Here is a 19043-nt window from a genome sequence, read left to right as displayed (position 1 = left end):
GTTTGTCAAACCTGATTCATTTCCACAAAACATTTTGGGGTTGACAAATCAGCATTTTCCAGTGAAACCCGGTTTCTCTGGAAAATTCCCAACCAGCTCTAACAGATGTTAAAGTGAGTTGTCCAAGGTCACACTGCAAAGTTAGTGGTGGAGCTGGGACTAGAAGCCAGATCCCCGACTAAGAGCTTGTCTATGCAGCACAGCAATGTGAGCTAGGGGGTGTGTGGTTTTTGTTGCGTTCTAACTTCCGCTTGTAGACCCAACTAGCACTCTCTAAAAAGGCACCACTGCACATTAACATAGCCCTGTGTGAATGTGACAACATCCGTGTGTGCTGGACACCTGTCAGAGTGCACCAGCGGGGTCTACCTGGGGCAGTTAGGGCACAACACGTCAGAGTGCTCCAGAAATCACACCCCTCCAGTTCGCACTGCAGTGCCATGTAGACAAACCCTAAACTTCCCTCATTCATTAATTTGCATAGCACCTTTGATCCCAAAGAACCCCAGAGTGTTCTACAGACTCCATTCCTGGGTGTGACCACACTGCTTTCTGCACAACAAGACCCAGGCAGGAAGCAAAAACGGCCTTAAACTGACAAACAGTTCAGCCTTCAGCATTAGGATGCTCTGTCTTACACCTGGATGACCATTGCCCGAAGGGGCAATTCCAGCAGCTGGGACTAGCCAGATTGCAGGGCCACGGTTTTAACCTCATTTTGCACTTGTGTAACTGATTGCACAAGCTACAAGGCAGCATCAAATCAGGATCAATATATTTTTGAATATCTTTAGGCTGTCCTAGACTTGCAGGCAATCCAGCAGAGAAGGCTTTGGGGGCCATTGCACAAAGTGATTGAGAGAAGCCAAATGCTAGACAAACAGAGGGAGCTGGCAGGAGCATAGAGGGAGGTCAGTGCCATGAGGCAGGCTAGAGGTTAGAAGCTTTTAAAAAAGAAAGGAGAATATGGCCTAGTGGGTGGGTCACTGAACTATGACTCAGGAGTCTTGGGCTGTGTTCCTGGCTATGCCACTGGTCTGCTGTGTGACCCTGGGCAAATAATTTCCTGTCTCTGTGCCTCAGTTTCCCCATCTGTAAAACAGGAATAATAATATCAACATCCTTTCTCGCATGCTTTGAGATTGTCATGGGATCCACTCATCGTACATGGCACCTCCTCCTGATGGCTCTGAGGATTAGCTCCAGCCAGGCATTTCCCTCCTCTAGCAGTATCACTACCTGTCGTCTCTTTCACCCTGCAGCCCCTCTCACTCCCAGAGCTGCAGCTTCCTGCTTGTGACTTGGCTCTCCAGCCAGGTCACTAAAGCCCTCCCTATCCAGGCAAGTCAAAGACCTTCCAGACCAGCTATCCACTCCAATACCCTGCACCACTTCCCAGTGGCTGGTAGGGATCACAGGCCCATCACACTGAGTTCCAGCCCAGAGACCCTATAGCAAGCAGCCAACACCTGTACTATAGACCCCTTCCCTACAACCCCCTTGTTGCTCACAGCTCCTGGACTTTATACAGGCCCCTCCTGTTCCTGCCCAGCTGAGCCCGTTTCCAATTAATGACCTGTTCCCTGTCTCCTTCAGGTGCAGCCTGGGCCATTTGGCCTGCCTGGCCACTTCAACTCCTCCAGGCCTTGTGTTGGGTAGGCACCCCATCACAGAGATCTACTGAAGAAAAGCGCTATATGAGAGCTAGGTATTATATGCAGCACGTTGATTCATTTTACTCTTTGCACTGGCTTCTGCAAACCTTTTATCTGCAAATGTATGATGCTAGTGTCCATTTAAAATGTCTGTAACTATAGACAGCTGTAGGAGATTGAGATGATGATGATTTGTAGTACAGAAATACTTAAGAGGGGGCCACAAGCACAGGACCTAATTATGCTAGGTGTTGTACATACACATAGTAAGAGGCAGTCACTGCCCCAAATAATTTATAATTTAAATAGACAAGACAGACAAAGGTGGCCAGAAGGAGGGCTGACATAAATGAGAGTAACAGGTGTCTCTCAAGGAGAGATCTTTGTGTGGAGGACCAAGAATTCTATGAGTTTGATTTAACTCCATATCCTTTCCCATCACTACTCTGGTGTGAGTGCCTTTTCCTCTGCAGTGCCTTTTGTGCGTTACACTCTTTGTTTCATCAACTCTCCATCTCTTCCAATGTCAGCTAAAATCTTCTCTCCCTTTCCTGTGCCTCTCAAATTTCATTTTCCCTCTGTTCCTTATTATTTGGCCTAGTAACTGGCAAGAACAGAACCTCACTAATTATGGTGATGCGCTCTGTGAATGATTGGGTTTTTGGCAGATTAGTGAGTTAAGTGAACAAGCAGGTTAAAAAAGACCCAGGCTACCACATCGCAAAATGTACTTAATTCATTTATTTGACAAATGTTTTAATGATAACATTTCATAGTATGCTAGTAGATACCTAGTATAAGAGAGATGCTTGTGATGGGGTAACTGAATGATTGACTCCATTCATGTCTGTGTTTCTCTTGATCTTAGAATCTTGAGTTTGGTGCACGTCTTCATTATGGGCCTGATCATGTGCCACTGAAGACGGTGGGAACTTTGTTGTTGATTTCATTTGGCGAAGGCTCAAGCCCTAAATGTCTCTAAGGGTACATCCAGACTACCCGCCGTATTGGCGGGTAGCAATTGATTTATCTGGAATCGATATATTGTGTCGCGTTAAGACGCGATATATCGATCCCTGAACGCGCTCCCCATCGATTCTGGAACTCCACCGGAGTGAGCGGTGGTAGCGGAGTCGACGGGGGAGCTGCGGCCATCGATCCTGCACCGTGAGGACGGGAGTTAAGTTGGAATAAGATATGTCGACTTCAGCTATGGTATTCCCATAGCTGAAGCTGCGTATCTTACATTGACACCCCCCCCTAGTGTAGACCAGGCATGAGTGTAAAAAATCCCATAGTTGACCTTTCTGGCAGAAGTCATCAGAAGGTCATTTGGATGGACTGCAACTGCACAAGTGTCCTTTTGAGCGACACTCTTGAAATCTGGTAGGCTCATGGACTGCCGATTACATGGGGAAGGGAAAACGAACACTTGAAAGTGAACATTTCCAAACATCACTCTGAGGCTATGTCTACACTGAACTTGGAGGTTGTGACTAAAGCTGGTGTGAGTGTGCCCATACCAGCTCCAGCTTTAATCTAGCGAGCATGGCCAATCTAGAAGTCGTAGCCGCATGGACTCTGATGTGGACTAGGAACATTCGGGATTCTGACCCTCTAATGGCCTACAATGCTGCTGCTACGCTCTATTTTTAGCCCGCTATCTGGATCAGAGCTAGCACCGGTATGTCTTCTCAAGCTGGGAAATCACAGCCCCAGCTCAAAGTGTAGGTATACCCTAAGTTTAAAGGAGATTCAGGCTCCTAATATAAACAGATGAAGCTGCTTTTGCACTGGTGACTCTGATTTCAAACAGGGGTAAATTCTTCTAATGCAAATAGTGGCTTTGCCTGTCCACGCAAAGGATTTGCACTAGTGCAGTTACACCAATGGCTGGAATTGGGGCAAATCCCCAATATGGACAATGCCAAGATCCTGGCAATGTGAAATCTCTCTGCAGCACAGTCTCAGTTATTAAACGCTGGGAAAGGGGGAGAGACCAGGGGGGATTGTGTGCCAACTAGAAGGCGTGAAATAGTAATAAAGTGCACACGGGAGAGCTTCTACTGTATTTTAACCTTGTGTGCAGTGGTTCAGGGATGGGAGGCATTTGACACAAAGGCGCAACGCAAAATAATGTTGCACTTGTGCAAAGTGGATAAATACAAAAAGAAATAACTGCTAATAAAATGTGTGTATATCATAAGCATTTTAGCTGTGAGATGCAGCCACACATAACGTTCAAGGGCGTCCTCCGAGGTTGCAGCTGCAATCATGTTACTAGACTAAAAGGTGCCGTAGGCTGGTACTGTGGTTAACAGCTCCACAGGCAAAGGAGAAGAACTGTAACTTCAGCAGCGAGCTGGTGCTGCTTGATGCTCTCTTTGTGAGTTTAATTGCCCCTTTCCCACCCACCCCAGCCTCTCCAAGTTTGGTATAGGCAGTATGTCTAAAGGTTTTGAAATTGACAGTCAAAGTCTGTCATCCTGCAGATGATGAACTTCCACTGACGATCCCTGCGGGGGAAGAGAGACAAGAGATAGACATTAATGAGGCGAGGGCAACCGCAGAGGACAAAATTATACAAATGAGACCAACTTTGCACTAAAGGTGCCTCCAGCTAGCAAACTCTGACTGTCTGCCACTAGCCCAATCAGTTTTCCTCCAAGTGTTACCTGCTGTGCTGTTACATTACGGAAGGCAGCTGAATATTTCAGAAGATTAAAAATGGCCTGCCCTGCCCCCTGACAAACTTAAGAGCATAAGGCTACTGAATTACCCATCAGAAGATATCAACTTTTGATCATGATTTATCTCCAGTAAGCTTCAAACCAGTGACTAGAGGAGAAAAGCCAGGCTGGTTATGATCAAAAGTCACTGGTCAGGTGATGAGTCACTCTGTAATCTGCGGTACATGAAATGGGTTGGTTGGCTTCAGCTGTCATATGGTACTGGGTAACTAAAGAATTCAGATGTAGAGTAAAATATTGGCAGATGGCAACTGTGATTTAAATAGTAATGAGTGGCTCTCCAAAGTTTGGAGGTTTCCAGAAGCTCTGATACAGCTAATTGTCTGAGCTTGAGTCTGAACACTGGGTTGGTAATGTTGTGAGAGCTAGTCCAGGCAAAGGAGAGATTTCCTTCCCAGATTATGCACAGTCTCTGTCTTCTGCTGGCAGCCCCATACGGAGCATGCCTCTATGCATTCAGGAAAGACAGGAGGTGCTGTAGAGAATGGAAGACAGATACTGATCTCACATTTGCTGGGATGTGACTCGATTGACTTCAGCTGAGTTACTCTTGACTTACACTGGAGTACATGAGAGAAAAATTTTGTCCCCTGGACTCTCTATAAGTAAAAGTCCTTTCAGTTCAGTTTTAATTTACTGTACATATTATTATGGTAGTTTTCCACATTTTAATGGAGTGTTATTTAGAACAGTGTGTCTCTCACATTAACCAGCAGGGTTTAATCTTTTTTTGAGATTTTTGCCTGGCTAGCTAGTTTTGGTTGTTGTTTGCTGACATGTATGTTGCCAAGGGCTAATATAATGCCAAACTTATTTTTAGATTCAGTTTAAGAAATCATCATCTGTGTTACATGCGTGCTGATCACAGATGTGTTACTCCTGTGGTCGCTTGGATACCCAGAGATACAGGTACCTCATGCTTCAACAAGGTTTTACAGCTCAAAATTATGGTCTCTTAAATTAGCACCTGTTGTAATGGAGGCTCTAAACTCAAAAGCTCAGATACAGTAACTTTGCCATTAAGAGACATTGTCAAGATAAAAATCAAGCGCGTTTAAAATAAATGTTCTTTACTTCATGTATTAATAATACTATCTATGATATTAAAACAGAGTTTTGAAACGTTAATTTAGACCTCAATCCATCAAACAAACTTAATTTTAAGTCCCATCAACTTTATTTGGGACTGTTCAAGGCACAGGCGCCGACTTTCATTTTTCTGGGTGGGTGCTCTGCCTCCTGCCCCCAGCGCCTCCTGCCCACCACCGAACAGTTGATCGGCAGATGGCTGGTGGGTGCTGAGCATTCACTATTTTTTTTCCATGGGTGCTCCAGCCCCGGAGCACCCATGGAATCGGCGTCTATGATTCTGGGCTTACTTTGTACCCTCGGTGCTGTTTGTTTAATCTCTTGCATTTCTCTTAGGGTACCTTGTAAAAAAAAGGTGTGTTCTTAGCTCAGGTTAGCTAACTCAGGTTAAAGTAGCAGTGAGGACATAGCAACTTGGCTTCTAACGCAAGTCAGCCACTCAAATTAAATCCCAGGCTCCTCTAACCTGAGTTAAAGCTGAGTTTCTGTGTCTTAACCTGAGTTAAGAACACACCTGTTTTTGCAGTGTAGACATATGCTTAATTAGGAAGCAAAGCTTTACTGGTCACTTTCACTCTATGGTTCTCATGTACCTAGTTCTGTTGTATTCGGGTTTCCAACACTGCAGGGAAATATTTAAATCCTCAGATAACCTGTTTCCAATTAAATTAAAAATGTACACTGTTTCTAATCCTATTAGATTAGATTTGTTGTTGTTGTTATGCAAAACCTAATTGGGAGCCTAAAACACCTGATAGTTTAGCTAATCTATCTGGGTAGTCAGTGTCTTCCTAGGCAGTTCTATTGCACTTACCACACAGGTAGCTGAATGCCAATGTGTCTTTAATGATGATTCTCATAGCAGTTAAGAGATTTCTCACTATTCAGTTCACTCAAGCAAAGACACAGAAGAACAGATGACAAAAATCTCTGTATACCAAATTATTGAACTTCGTATAAGGCATGCTTCAGAAAAGCTGTGGCTGGGAGTGACTTTTGTGTCCCGCCACTTGCACTGCCAAAACCTGCTGGGTTCCCACGAGGATTGCCGAGGAGGGCATGCTTCATGCATTTTAACGTGTACACCCTACAGTATAATCACGGCCCCCTCCATGACTGCAGATTCCAAACCAGGATTTAGGGAGACCTGGACTGGTGGCACTTGGCAGAACAGCCTAGATTAGTCATTCTGGCAACTAGAGAGCTGGAATAAACAGCAAGGTCTGTCTGTGTCCAGCTACCTCCCTAAAGATTCCCAGGCTGTGTTACATTAGCCCTTTTTTCTTTAAAATCCCCCACTGCTGCTATCATAGGTTCAGCTCTACCAGTGATAGTGATGGTGGGACAGGGGGCTCCTGGATGTAGCTGGCATTTTAAGCTCCATGTCATCGAACCCTGCTCAAAGGTGTTCCAACCAGGAGCCAGCGCCTCGTCTACACTAGTGCTCCCACTGCTACTATCACTGGGGATAGCAGCAGTGGGACATGCTAAAGGGAAAAACCTAGAGTAGCCATGATCTTGGAGTCTTGTCTCTTCTCTACCGCAAGGGAGACTAGGCACCTCTGATCCAACTGCCTGTCTCTTGCATCGGTTACTCCTGCCTCTGGTAGGAATAATTTGTGCTACAAGGTTGCCAGTAAGCAATCATCAGCCCCATGCAATTTTGTCAGAAACTATCATTTCTGGGACCGTAAAAGCCTGGGAATTTATTATCATTTCTGCAAATCTACGACTCCCGTGGCATTGTGCTGACAACCTTGGCCAGGGGGAGTCCCTGGTTTGCTGCCAGGGAGCTGGGAAGGTCACTGTGGCCAAGGCATCTCTTCTTTTCCTCCCACTGTAAATTTGGGTGGGCAGGAAAAGTGTTTGAACTCCTAACTCTCCTCTTTCCAGCCACTCTTGGCAACAACTGGCTGCCTCAGTACACCCCAACTCAGTATCTACAACGGTATCCCATAACGGTGGGTTAGCAAATTAACTTGGTGTCGCTGCTAAAATATCCAGCAGTGAAACAGTTAACTGGGCACTGCATTGTTCTACATTAGGTTCACATTTTGAAGGTTATCTCTGCAACCATGATGGCTAGAGTGGATAATTTATTTTAAGGTGAAGATTTTGGAGCACAATAATGCAGCAATTTCAAAAGCAGACCAATGATATCCATTTGCATGCCTGTATAATCTCATTGTACACAGAGCCCTGCTCATAAGGTGGTAACGAATGCTAATGATAAATAATGGTCTGGCATGATTAATACAAAGTAATTAACTCATTCTCTGGAAAGAAATCGGTGTTATATTTCATTACCCTTAATTCTCTGTGCCTGACTTTGCAGCATGCTTCAAACTACAGGGCCTGAAGTTGCTCACTTACACCTTGTTTTATATCACTGATTTCAGTGAAGTTATTCTGCATTTACGTTGTGTCAAAGGGGTGGAAGAATCAGGCCCATTATAGGTAAAATTCTCTATTTTAAACCACTCCATATTGGGCCTTATGAAACACAACGGGTTCTACAGTCCGCTTTTGCAGACCCCCATCCAAATCCGCAGTAGATTAATAGGGTTTCCCTTTTTTGTGCGTCCTTCTACCTAAAACCCAGCTTCTGATTCATTAAGCTGTTTGTGAATGGGTTCTTACACTAATGAGCCAGCTTGATGTATGGGACAGAATATTCATCAGTGTTTGGCCCAATCCACTTTTAAGTTATTGAAGGGATGGGGCTATTCAGTCACAGTATGATTGTGTACGTAGCTAAGATGTTGTGCCCTTGCTTTTTATAGTCTGCACCCTTTAAATTACTAAGAACTCTCCCTGTGTGCATAACTCATGTATTTATGCATCACCCTGAACAGAGGAGATGCACGTACTGTCTGTCTTCTCTCATGAAGACTTTACTTTTGTTCCTTTCTGTTACTTTTATTTTAGACAAAGGAAAACAATTTTAGATGAAATATATAGTGTTGCTCTTTGCATATGGAAAAACATGTAATTGAAATCCCCTCAAATTGTTAATGTCAGTTCCCTGAATGGCCACAAACACAGGCATTTTAGTCCCAGTCAAGGCTGAGGGGTGTCCATTAAAGGGAGCTACCCTCCCCCCACTTCGTTTATCACAGTCCCTTTTACATGACTGTAAATTATAAGAATTGGTTTCAAGCATGGGGAATAATCTGAAGTCATGTCGATAAGAATATGGAAATTACTGTACAGGGTCAGACCAATGATCTGTCCCTGTTGGCACACTGCTTAAAGGAGTTCCAACCAGCAGCCAGCCACCAGCACTAGGCTCTACTCACTGGGTCAGAGAAAATAATCGTACAATCACCATATATAAAAGCTGGGGGTGGTGTTATATTAGGACTGCTGTGAGGTTTCAGAGGGGATATATCTACTGTTATGACGGGGTTTGGGGGTTGGGAGTGGAAGGGGAGTCCCAGTCCTCTTTTCCTTGTACCCCCAATGATAGCACCTAGCAACTGTCTACCTTAATCAAGCTAAAGATGGCAAATGCAGTCTTCAGGGGCTCTGTGGCTATGGCAATTGATGCCAGTGTAAGGGGATTGAGGGCATTGTATCCTTCAGGACTCCACCCTGAAAGGGGCTTCTAATTTGTCAGGAAGCAGCATACATCTGCTGTGGATCACCTGCGGCTGATGCAGTATGGCGCTCACAGACTGAGCATGCAAGTGAGCAGAAGGAGCAGTAGATGTGTCTCCACCTCTCCTCACACAGTTTGCAGCATTTGGCAGTCCTGTGTGGCCTGAGGGAAACGCCAAGCGCTCTATACACCTGCTGTCTCCCCAGTTGCCTTCATGAAGGGTGGGCTGAAATGAGCACCTCTGTCCTTCCAGGGGTATGGGATAGTCAAGCTGGAATTTTAAAGATCTGGATAATTTTATAAACAACAGTATCCAGAGCTAGGCCAGAGCCAAAACTCTAGATCCAAACACCAGTAAATCTGGGGGGAGCACAGATCCACATGTGAATTTTTTGGCTGAGGCCCACTGCTAATAACACTTGTAGCTATGCCTACTAATCAAATCTCATCTAAGCTGATTACCACTGGGGATAGGGGGGTATTCCTCCCCTCCCCCATGTACAGCCCATAACAATTACCCAGGTGCATGAGGACTTACCCAGATGAGGGATAGTGCATTTGATGGACCATCGTTTGATCCAGTATGGCAATCCTATATTCCAGATGGGAGGGAAATACCCACTTTTTCTCCCACTTCCAATAACAACACAAAGCAAAAAGCAAACCTGTCCACAGCAGAGAAAGTAGTAGTTGCTCCCCGGATGTAATGATCATAAGCGTACATCATCATGTCCATATCTTCTCCATAGTGTCCTGGCTGTTCTGTTGTCATACTTTGTCAAGGGAAAAGAAAACACAATTTACCTTTTGGAAGAAACAAGGAATGAAAAAGAATTGACTGAGTGCAGATCAAGTGCCAGAATCTTCACCTCTATTTCTTTGAAAGTTCTTATCCATTGACAACATAATAATGCAGAGCCCTACACATAACATGGTTTTGTTTCTCTTGCATGCAATTTGTTCTTGGAATCCTTTGGGTAGTTACAAAGAATTTAGCTTGTGGAGAGCAGGTCTGATTATTAAACATTGCCTTTCTCCCAGAGTTGCTGCTATCTGAACAAGAATGTAATGCCGGTCTATTTCTTCTGTTTCTGTTGCAAGTATTTTCACTTTCCTAGTATCAGTTTGTTTGGTTTACTATGGCAAAGTGTCCTAAATATTGCCAAGTCAAACAAATACAACCATCTGAAGAAGTGAGGTTTTTACCCACGAAAGCTTATGCCCAAATAAATCTGTTAGTCTTTAAGGTGCCACCAGACTCCTTGTTGTTTTTGTAAATACAACCATGTCTCCATTTATGACTTATACGTATGAACATAACAGCTGTTGTGTTCCTCTTTCTTCTCTTTTCTCCTGGTTTGTAGTCACGCTTTAAGAGAGAATGATCTGGATTAAATGTGTACAGTGTAATTTATCCAAGGATCTCAAAGTGCTTCTGCAAACATTAATTAAATAATAGTAACAAGCAAACCTCCTGGGACGTAGGCAAGTAGTATTATTCCCATTTTACAGATGAATAAACAGAGGCACAGAGCGGGCAGGCAGCTTGCCCAAGGTCATCCATCAAGACTCTGGTCGAGGTTCGCAATGGAGATAAGAGGCTGGATTGATCACTGGGTTTATGCAGGTGTAAATTGAGTTATATCAACGTGAATATAGTGATGAATCAGGTTTCAGGAGGAAATTCTGTCCCCATCAAAGTCAATGCAAAACTACCCCTGACTTTAATCGGAGCAGGACTTCACCCCAGGAGTTCTAACTCCCAGTTCCCTGATCTAGGCCCCAATTCAGCAAAGTCCTTGAGGACATTCTTACACACACAAATAGCCCCCTCCCTATTCAGCAAAGCACTCAACTATGCACTTGAAGCCTATTAAAGTCAATGGGATTTAAGCACATCCTTGAATGTTCTGCTGAATAGGGATAGTATTATTGGGATTACTGTATTTACGTGTTAAAGATTAATCTTATGCTTAAGTGTTTTGGTGAATCAGGGCCCTAACCTGTAACTATGGGAACTATCAGAAACTGAAAGAATATTTTAAGGCAAATGTTTCTGATTTTTCAAAAAGATCATATTTACATATTATCTTAGGCTGTTTTATACCAGAACTGTTTCTGTGAAAATTCTCTGGAATTACCACCAATGGCTGTATAATTAAATGCATTTTACATTACTTTGTTTACCATACTATTGAGCTGTTTATTTTCTCTGTACATAGCAGATGTGACTTAATTACAGGTCATTTTCTGCTCTTGAAAATGAAAGGAAAAGACCATCCAGTGCAACATCACAGTTGACAAAATATTATTCCCGGGCAAATGAAAATAAGAATCAGGTTAGAATTCTGATGCTGCTGTTTAAGACCTTAAAGGCACCAGGAGCTGATTCCTTTTTACCCCACAGGCATTCTTCTGCCACCGACCTATCCCCTAACCATACACCATCATCAAACAAATTAGTAGGGTTACCATACGTCCTCTTTTTCCCGGACATGTCCGGCTTTTCGGCAGTCAAACCCCCATCCGGGGGGAATTGCCAAAAAGCCGAACATGTCCGGGAAAATGGTGGCTCTGCTCCTCCCCTGACTCTTCGGCTCTGTTTAAGAGCCGGGCTGCCCGAGCGCTACCGGCTTCGGGCAGCCCCCATGCCTCCGGACCCTGCGTCGCCGGAGCCCGGGAGGGGAAGTGCCCGGCTGGGGGCGCAGGGTCCGGAGGCATAGGGGCTGCCCAAAGCCCGAGCGCTACCGGCTTCACGGTTTGCCGGGCAGCCTCCAGACCCTGCGCCCCCGGCTGGGCGCTTCCCCTCCCGGGCTCCAGCTGCGCTGGGGAAGCGCCGGCTGGGGGTGCAGGGTCTGGGGGCTGCCCGGCAAACCCTGAAGCCGGTAGCACTGGGGCAGCCCTTTCCCCCTGGCTGGGAGTGGAAGGGAGGAGGGGGTGGAGTTAGAGTGGGGAAGGGGCAGAGTTGGGGCGGGGCTAGGGGTGGGGAAATGGGCGGGGCCAGGGCCCGTGGAGGGTCCTCTTTTTTTATTTATGAGATATGGTAACCCTAAAATTAGTGATTGCAGCATGAGTGGAACACTGCCTGGTCTTATCTGAGAAGTGTGTGATCAGGTCTGTGTAACAGCATCCATGTCAGCATGCCAGTCAGGGGGCTGGCGATCAACCCAGTCTCTGTGGTGCTGTGTTGTTAAGTGATGATCCACATACAACAACATTTCATCACTGATACAGGCAACTGCTGCAGACAACTGAATGGGGGAGAGGGAGGGAAAGCTCAGTGGTTTGATCATTGGCCTGCTAAACTCAGGGTTGTGAGTTCAATCCTTGAGGGGGCCATTTAGGGATCTGGGGCAAAAATCTGTCTGGGGATTGGTCCTGCTTTGAGCAGGGGGTTGGACTAGATGACCTCCTGAGGTCCCTTCCAACCCTGATATTAACAATATTAAAAAAAAAACAAAAAAACCGTGTCTGAAGGGAGGAATAACACAGCCAGGGGAATGGATGATACTGAGCTGGGTTTTCTGATAGTAGGAAGGAGACAGAGATGTCCTCTGCAGATGAGAGAATTTGTGTGATAGGCCTCAATCCAACTGCCACTGAGATCCCTGAAGAGATCTGGATCAGGCCCAGAGTTGTCTTCTTAGCATATGCACAATGTGCCTCAAGTGTTGGGTTGCCAGGCATCTGGTTTTTGACCTGAACGCCCCGTCGAAAAGTGACCCTAGCAGCTCCGGTTGGCACTGCTGACCAGGCCATTAAAAGTCCAGTCGGTGGTACAGTAGGGACCCGGGGTTAAGGCAGACTCTTTGCCTGCCCTAGCTTTGCGTGGCTCCCAGAAGCAGCCACCAGATCCCTACGGCCTTTATGTGCATGGGCAGCCAGGAAGGCTCCATGCGTTGTCCGTGCCCTGAGTGCCGGCTGAGCAGCTCCCATTGGCTGGGAACTGCGACCAATGGGAGCTGCGGGGTGGCGGCACACTGCAGGTGCAAGGGCAGCCACAGCGCATGGAGCCTCACTGATGCAACTAGCAGCCTCAGGGACCTAGCAGCTGCTTCCTGGGAGCGGCAGGAAGTGCCGCCAGGACCCCACACCCCTGTCTCAGCCCGGAGTCCCCTCCCACACCCAAACTCCCTCCTGGAGCCCACACCCCACAACCCCCCTCAAACTCCAACCCCCTGCCCCAGCCTGGAGCCCCCTTCTAAACCCCAAACTCCTCATCCCCAGGCCCACCCCAGAGCCTGCACCCCCAGCCAGAGCCCTCTCCCCCCTCTCAGTCCCCAACCCCAGCCCGGTGAAAGTGAGTGCGGGTGGGGGAGAGTGAGCAATGTTGGGAGGCGGGATGGAGCGAGCAGGGGCGGGGCCTTGGAGAAGTGGGGGGGCAGGGGCGGGGTGTAGGTGTTTGGTTTTGTACGATTAGAAATTGGCAATCCTACTCACGTGACTAGGATTCATGGCCGAATTTGGTTCGCTGGTTGGATCATTAGCTTCCCCAGCTTGGGCCAGGTACTGACAGGGAGTGTGATGTGAACGCTGATCCATCCCAAATACAAGTGCGGCATACGTGGCAAAATCTCTTTTCAGTCGTTCCAAGTGAGATGGCAACTTGTCTTAGACTGTTTGCGACCCTCTAAACTGAGGCAAACTCAGTTGGAGTATTATTGTGATTGATAGCTGGCACTATATTATTTCTGCTTTGGATACATCTGCCTTCACGCTCTTAAAATATATATCTAGGGCTTCTGTTTTTCAGGGTTTATGAATATCATTGGCAGGGAATTTTTAACAATTTGTGAGTTTTATGTAGATGTCCAAACATTGGGGATTTTTCGGGCTCTTTCTTTGAATGTACTGTAATAAGTGTATATCACATAAGACCATAAGAACGGCCATACTGGGTCAGACCAATGGTGCATCTAGCCCAGTATCCTGTCTTCCAAGAGGGAATGAACAGAACATGGCAATTATTGAGTTATCCATCCCATGCCATCTCCTCCATACCCCTAATCATTTTTGTTGACCTTCTCTGTACCTTTTCCAATTCTAACGTATCTTGCACCAATGTTCTGTCTTGCACTGAGCTTCTCCTGGCCCATTATGGACCCTGGCAGTAGAGAATAGTCATGTGTAGCACGCTCTGGCCTTGGCCTTGACATGCCCATTCCACCTCCTATCCTACCCATATGTTACTCATTACAGTAGTACATGCTGCAATAAGTAATCTCTCTGAAAGGTTCCAACCAGAACTATGTTAAAGCACACGAGGGAACCTTTAGTCACACCAGTGGGGTTTACTCAGAGGAATTAATGCGCAACACGTTAGGGCGCTTTCAAAATCACATCCTCATAGTCTGCATTCCTGCTCTGTGTAGATAAGCTCTTAGATACCATCATTTCAGGATGTGGAGTTTGGGATTTACTGGATAAATACCAATTTTTTATTTTTTCTCTTTTTGTGTCAGGGGTGTTTTATCAGTATTTATTGGTTAAAACCAAAAATCAGAAGCCCTAAATATGTATTATTTTAAGCAACATCAGAGACTTCGCAACATGGGCAAATCAGCTTGACTATTTATGTTACTATCTTATCTAGGGCCTGATTTTCACTTACAGTAAGGACTCTTACAGTAAGCCACTCTAGCAGTATAAAGGAGCCCCTGAGTAGATGTAAACAGCCCCCTGAGGATATCCCCATGCAGGAGGTCTCCTCAGCTGGTGTAGAGCTGGAATAAGAGCACAATACTGTCCCTGTTCCCAGGCTCCAGTACAGGGGGTGGAATGGGCACGTCAGGGGCGAGGCCACAACACACCAAACAATAACTATTCTCTACACCCAGAGTCCATAACCGGCCATGGGAAGCTGAGTGAAAGACAGAACATCCCTGAGGTTGCTCTAAGTTACACTATGGGCTAGGCAGGTCCTTGCACCACATCAGAATGTGGGGAGTGCAAAGGTCATCTAAAGCTACCTTTGCCCTTCCCCATTCCACACTTCCTGCCCCAAATATGGGAATGGAGTAAATGAGAATCAAGCCCCTATCATCGATCCCTTGAGTCTACCAAAACTAATGGGATGTAGACTGGAGCCTTTGAGTTTTGCTTTATTATGAATACAGGTGCTCCTGAGCCCCTTTTGTTCTGGAGAGGAATGCTATAAATAGGGCTAGGACAGCATGGTTCAAGTTCACTTAGATCTTTGTGGTCTGTCTGTCTAATTCTATTTTCTTTGACGTTAGCTGTGCTCGTTTATGTAACTCTTCCCGTAAGCCTATATGTCTCAAGGTCAGCCTGATTGCATGCTATCCTTTAGAGAGAGATGCAAATAATTAATCCTATTGCTGGGCGATGTGCTATTATCTTCACTTTGTCTTTCACCCCTTTTTGGAGTTTGGGAGCCAAAACACAGAGAGATCGTGCTCTGCATGTTACTACTGGTCCTTTTCAATACCCAGCTCTTTTTCCCAGAAACACAGACGTCATGTACATAAATGGCTAAAAATCTCTTAAACTGAGCTGACTGGCGTATGTGATTGGTAATGGATACGGAGCCTTTCACCACTGCTGGAGGTTGCTACTTTAAGTCCAGACCAGGCTGGTAGTGAATCTAAGTTATTACCATCTAAATATTGTACAATGGCCTATGTGGACTAACTCCGTGGTCTCAGTCCAGGGCCTAGCGAACAGGTGTCTGCATCACTGCTTCTTGGCAGCAGTCTCAGAAGCAAGGCCAAGGATATAAATGTAAACGACCATCTCCTTTTCAGTCAGTGCTGAGGCACATTAGCAGAGCAGAGCACACCCCTGGGGGTGAAACTTGAAAGTTCCACTGTCCTGGTTGTGCTTGTTCAGCTGATGGGGGGTGGAATCCGTCTCCAGGAATGGGTTTGAATGTAAATGCACAAAAGAAAAGCAGGCGTCAGTTTGTGTGTGTGTGGAACATGGCAGGAGTACATTAATATATATTTTGTAATGGATTTTCTCTTTGTCCTTAATGTTGGCATGTAGATTTTTCCTAGAGTTTTGTTTGGTTGTTTTTGGTGTATCGTGACTTAAATTCTTCAAGTGTTAGGGTGGGCCAGGATATGTGTTGCATAAAAGACGTCTTTAAAGACTCTGCATCTTTAACATGATTTTTATTTTAGTTTGGAAGGAGGATTTTGTTCTCCCTGGGGAAGAATAAATGCATAAGAGGTTAATAATACAGGTAACATTATTTTATTCAACCCAGGGAGAGGTCTGTAATAATAAACAATAATTACTAGCATGTCTCAGCCACGATCTCAGAGCAGTTTAGCAAGGTGGGTCAGTAGCATTATGTCTATTTTACAGATGAGGAAACTATGGCCGTGGTGGCCTGATTTTCAGAAGTACTGAGCACCCACAAACCCAGCAAAGTCAATGGGAGCTGCAGGTGCTCAGCATCTTTGAAAATTAGGCCAAGAGAATTTAAATGACTCACCTGAACTCACACAGAGATTTCATGGCAGAGTCAGTTAATATAAGCAGGGAATATAAGTGAGGGTCCTTTAAAATCATTTGAAAAGCCTGCTCCTAAGTGACCAGAGGAGCTAGCGAACAGAAGCGGCTAACAGGGGAGTTTTGCGAGGGAGTTTACAGACAGGGAGTGTGAAGGGGGGCTAGATACACTTACCATTCTTTAAACTTAAGCCAAAAAACACCCCCTGATAAAAACAAAACTTCAGCAAAGGAACTAACTTCAGGAGTAAAAGAGAATGCAGGCAGAAGTGCAGCTACAGAGTGGGGGCGATCCAGTTTATTGCACGCAATGCAGCATGTATGATTACCTGCCCTATGGGCAGGTGGCATATGTGTGCATTCGGTGCAAGGAGCGCCGGGCCCTCAGAGACCATGTACGGGCTTTGGAAACCAGGGTGGCTGAGCTGGAGAAGCTAAGGGAGACAGAGAGGTACATAGATGAGACTTTCTGAGACACAGTAAAACAGTCCCATCCCTGGTCTGACAGCCTCTGTGCTGTTGAGGAGGATGAAAGTCTCAGGGAAGGAGAACATCCAACTGGAACAGAGGGAAACAATCCCATAGTTGGGCCCCTCCTTCCAGATGATGTTGTGGCATCCTCTTGCACTGTTACCACTCACGAAAGAGATCTTGGAGTCATTGTGGATAGTTCTCTGAAAACATCCACTCAGTGTGCAGCGGCAGTCAAAAAGGCTAACAGAATATTGGGAATCATTAAGAAAGGGATAGATAATAAGACAGAAAATATCATATTGCCTCTATATAAATCCATGGTATGCCCACATCTTGAATACTGCGTGCAGATATGGTCACCCCATCTCAAAAAAAGATATATTGGAATTGGAAAAGGTTCAGAAAAGGGCAACAAAAATGATTAGGGGTATGGAGCATCTGCCATATGAGGAGAGATTAATAAAACTGGGACTTTTCAGCTTGGAAAAAAGACAACTAAGGGGGGATATGATAGAGGTCTATAAAATCATGACTGGTGTAGAGAAAGTAGATAAGGAAGTTTTATTTACTCCTTCTCACAACACAAGAACTAAGGGTCACCAAATGAAATTAATAGGCAGCAGGTTTAAAACAAACAAAAGGAAGTATTTTTTCACAAAACACACAATCAAACTTGTGGAACTCCTTGCCAGAGGATGTTGTGAAGGCCAAGACTACAACAGGATTCAAAAAAGAATTAGATAAATTCATGGAGGATAGGTCCATCAATGGCTATTAGCCAGGATGGGCAGGGATGGTGTCCCTAGCCTCTATTTGCCAGAAGCTGGGAATGGGCGACAGGGGATGGATCACTTGATGATTACCCATTCCGTTCATTGCCTCTGGGACACCTGGCATTGGTCACTGTCGGAAGACAGGATACTGGGCTAGATGGACCTTGGTCTGACCCAGTATGGCCGTTCTTATGTTCTTATGCCCTTGACTCACACTCTACAGCTCTATCCACTGTGCCCCTTCCCCCCTCCCCAATAGTGGCTGTATTGCTAACGATGCCTTATCTTGCTTGTAAATTGCAGATTTATTATACAACCATATGGCCAGTGAGATGAGAAGCTGCTTTTTAACCTGGTCTTTGCTCATCATCATGCAGCACTTCCTCCAATGGAGCCGTGACCAAAAGCTGCGGCCTTCTATTTCACATGGACCTTATACCTGTGATCTCTCAGGATAAGCAGTGGCCCACAGATGGCCATGTTGCTTCAGGTGCCGTTTGTAGTTGTGTAAAGAATGTGGTTTCGCTAAGGGGAATTTTGTATTACCGGTGGTGATGGCTTCATGTGGCATGTTTGCAGCACATGGGAGTTAATTGCTTGTTTAACAGAGAGGAAGATTTTCATACTTTTGGAGTTGGGAATTATGGGTAGCCCCTCCTAGTAAGCAGCCTGTGTTGAAAAGCGAAGGGAGGTCTCCTTTTAGTAATGCTTCAGGAGAGGCTCTAGCCTAGTGCATGATTTTAGTAGAGCCCCAAGAGAGGAAGGCTGCTAAGGCTTCAAGAGCTACAAGGTGCCTGGAGCTGCTGCAAAGGCAGTGAGCCTTTCATGGGGGCAGCATGGATGGGACACTGGACGGGGGCATCAGGAGTCCTGGGCTGTATCCCCAGTTCTGCTGGGTGGCTGTAGGCAAATCACTTCACCTCTCCTTCCCCTCTCTTGTCTAGTTAGACTACAAATTCTTTGGCGCAGGAACCATGTCTTATCATGTATATGCACAGTGTCTGACAATGCGCCACGATCTCAGCTGAGGGCCTGTAGACGCTGGCATGATGCAAATCTCTGTGTGATCTGGGAGCTGCTGTCCATTCTGCAAAGGGAAAGGACTGAAATAGCGGTAGGTAGTTTTTCAACCTTAAATGAATTAGGATCTCTTGCAAGGTGGCTAACTGATAGCCATGGAGACTGAATTCGTCAGGTTGTATTCCCTGAGGTATATGTCAGCAAC

The 19043-nt window shown here is 45.6% G+C and overlaps 1 protein-coding gene and 1 long non-coding RNA gene across 2 annotated transcripts in view; one reads left to right on the top strand and one right to left on the bottom strand.

Moving 5' to 3' along the window:
* Positions 1–19043, top strand: part of LOC101938564 (uncharacterized) — a 41826-nt gene that overhangs the window by 8251 nt on the left and 14532 nt on the right. The gene's annotated exons all lie outside the window — the stretch shown is intronic.
* Positions 2382–19043, bottom strand: part of DPT (dermatopontin) — a 28731-nt gene continuing 12069 nt past the window's right edge. Inside the window, exons 3-4 of the mRNA XM_005294536.5 lie at positions 9761–9868; positions 2382–4171 (exon numbers count right to left, since the gene is read on the bottom strand). Coding sequence (XP_005294593.1) covers positions 4105–4171; positions 9761–9868 — 175 coding nt within the window. The 3' untranslated portion in view covers positions 2382–4104. The remainder of the gene's footprint in view (positions 4172–9760; positions 9869–19043) is intronic.

Source organism: Chrysemys picta, chromosome 1 (assembly GCF_011386835.1).
Source record: "Chrysemys picta bellii isolate R12L10 chromosome 1, ASM1138683v2, whole genome shotgun sequence".
In the NCBI taxonomy this organism is placed as follows: Eukaryota; Metazoa; Chordata; order Testudines; family Emydidae; genus Chrysemys; species Chrysemys picta.
The sequence above is the reverse complement of the archived record's forward strand: the minus strand, read 5'-3'. Positions and strand labels throughout refer to the sequence as shown.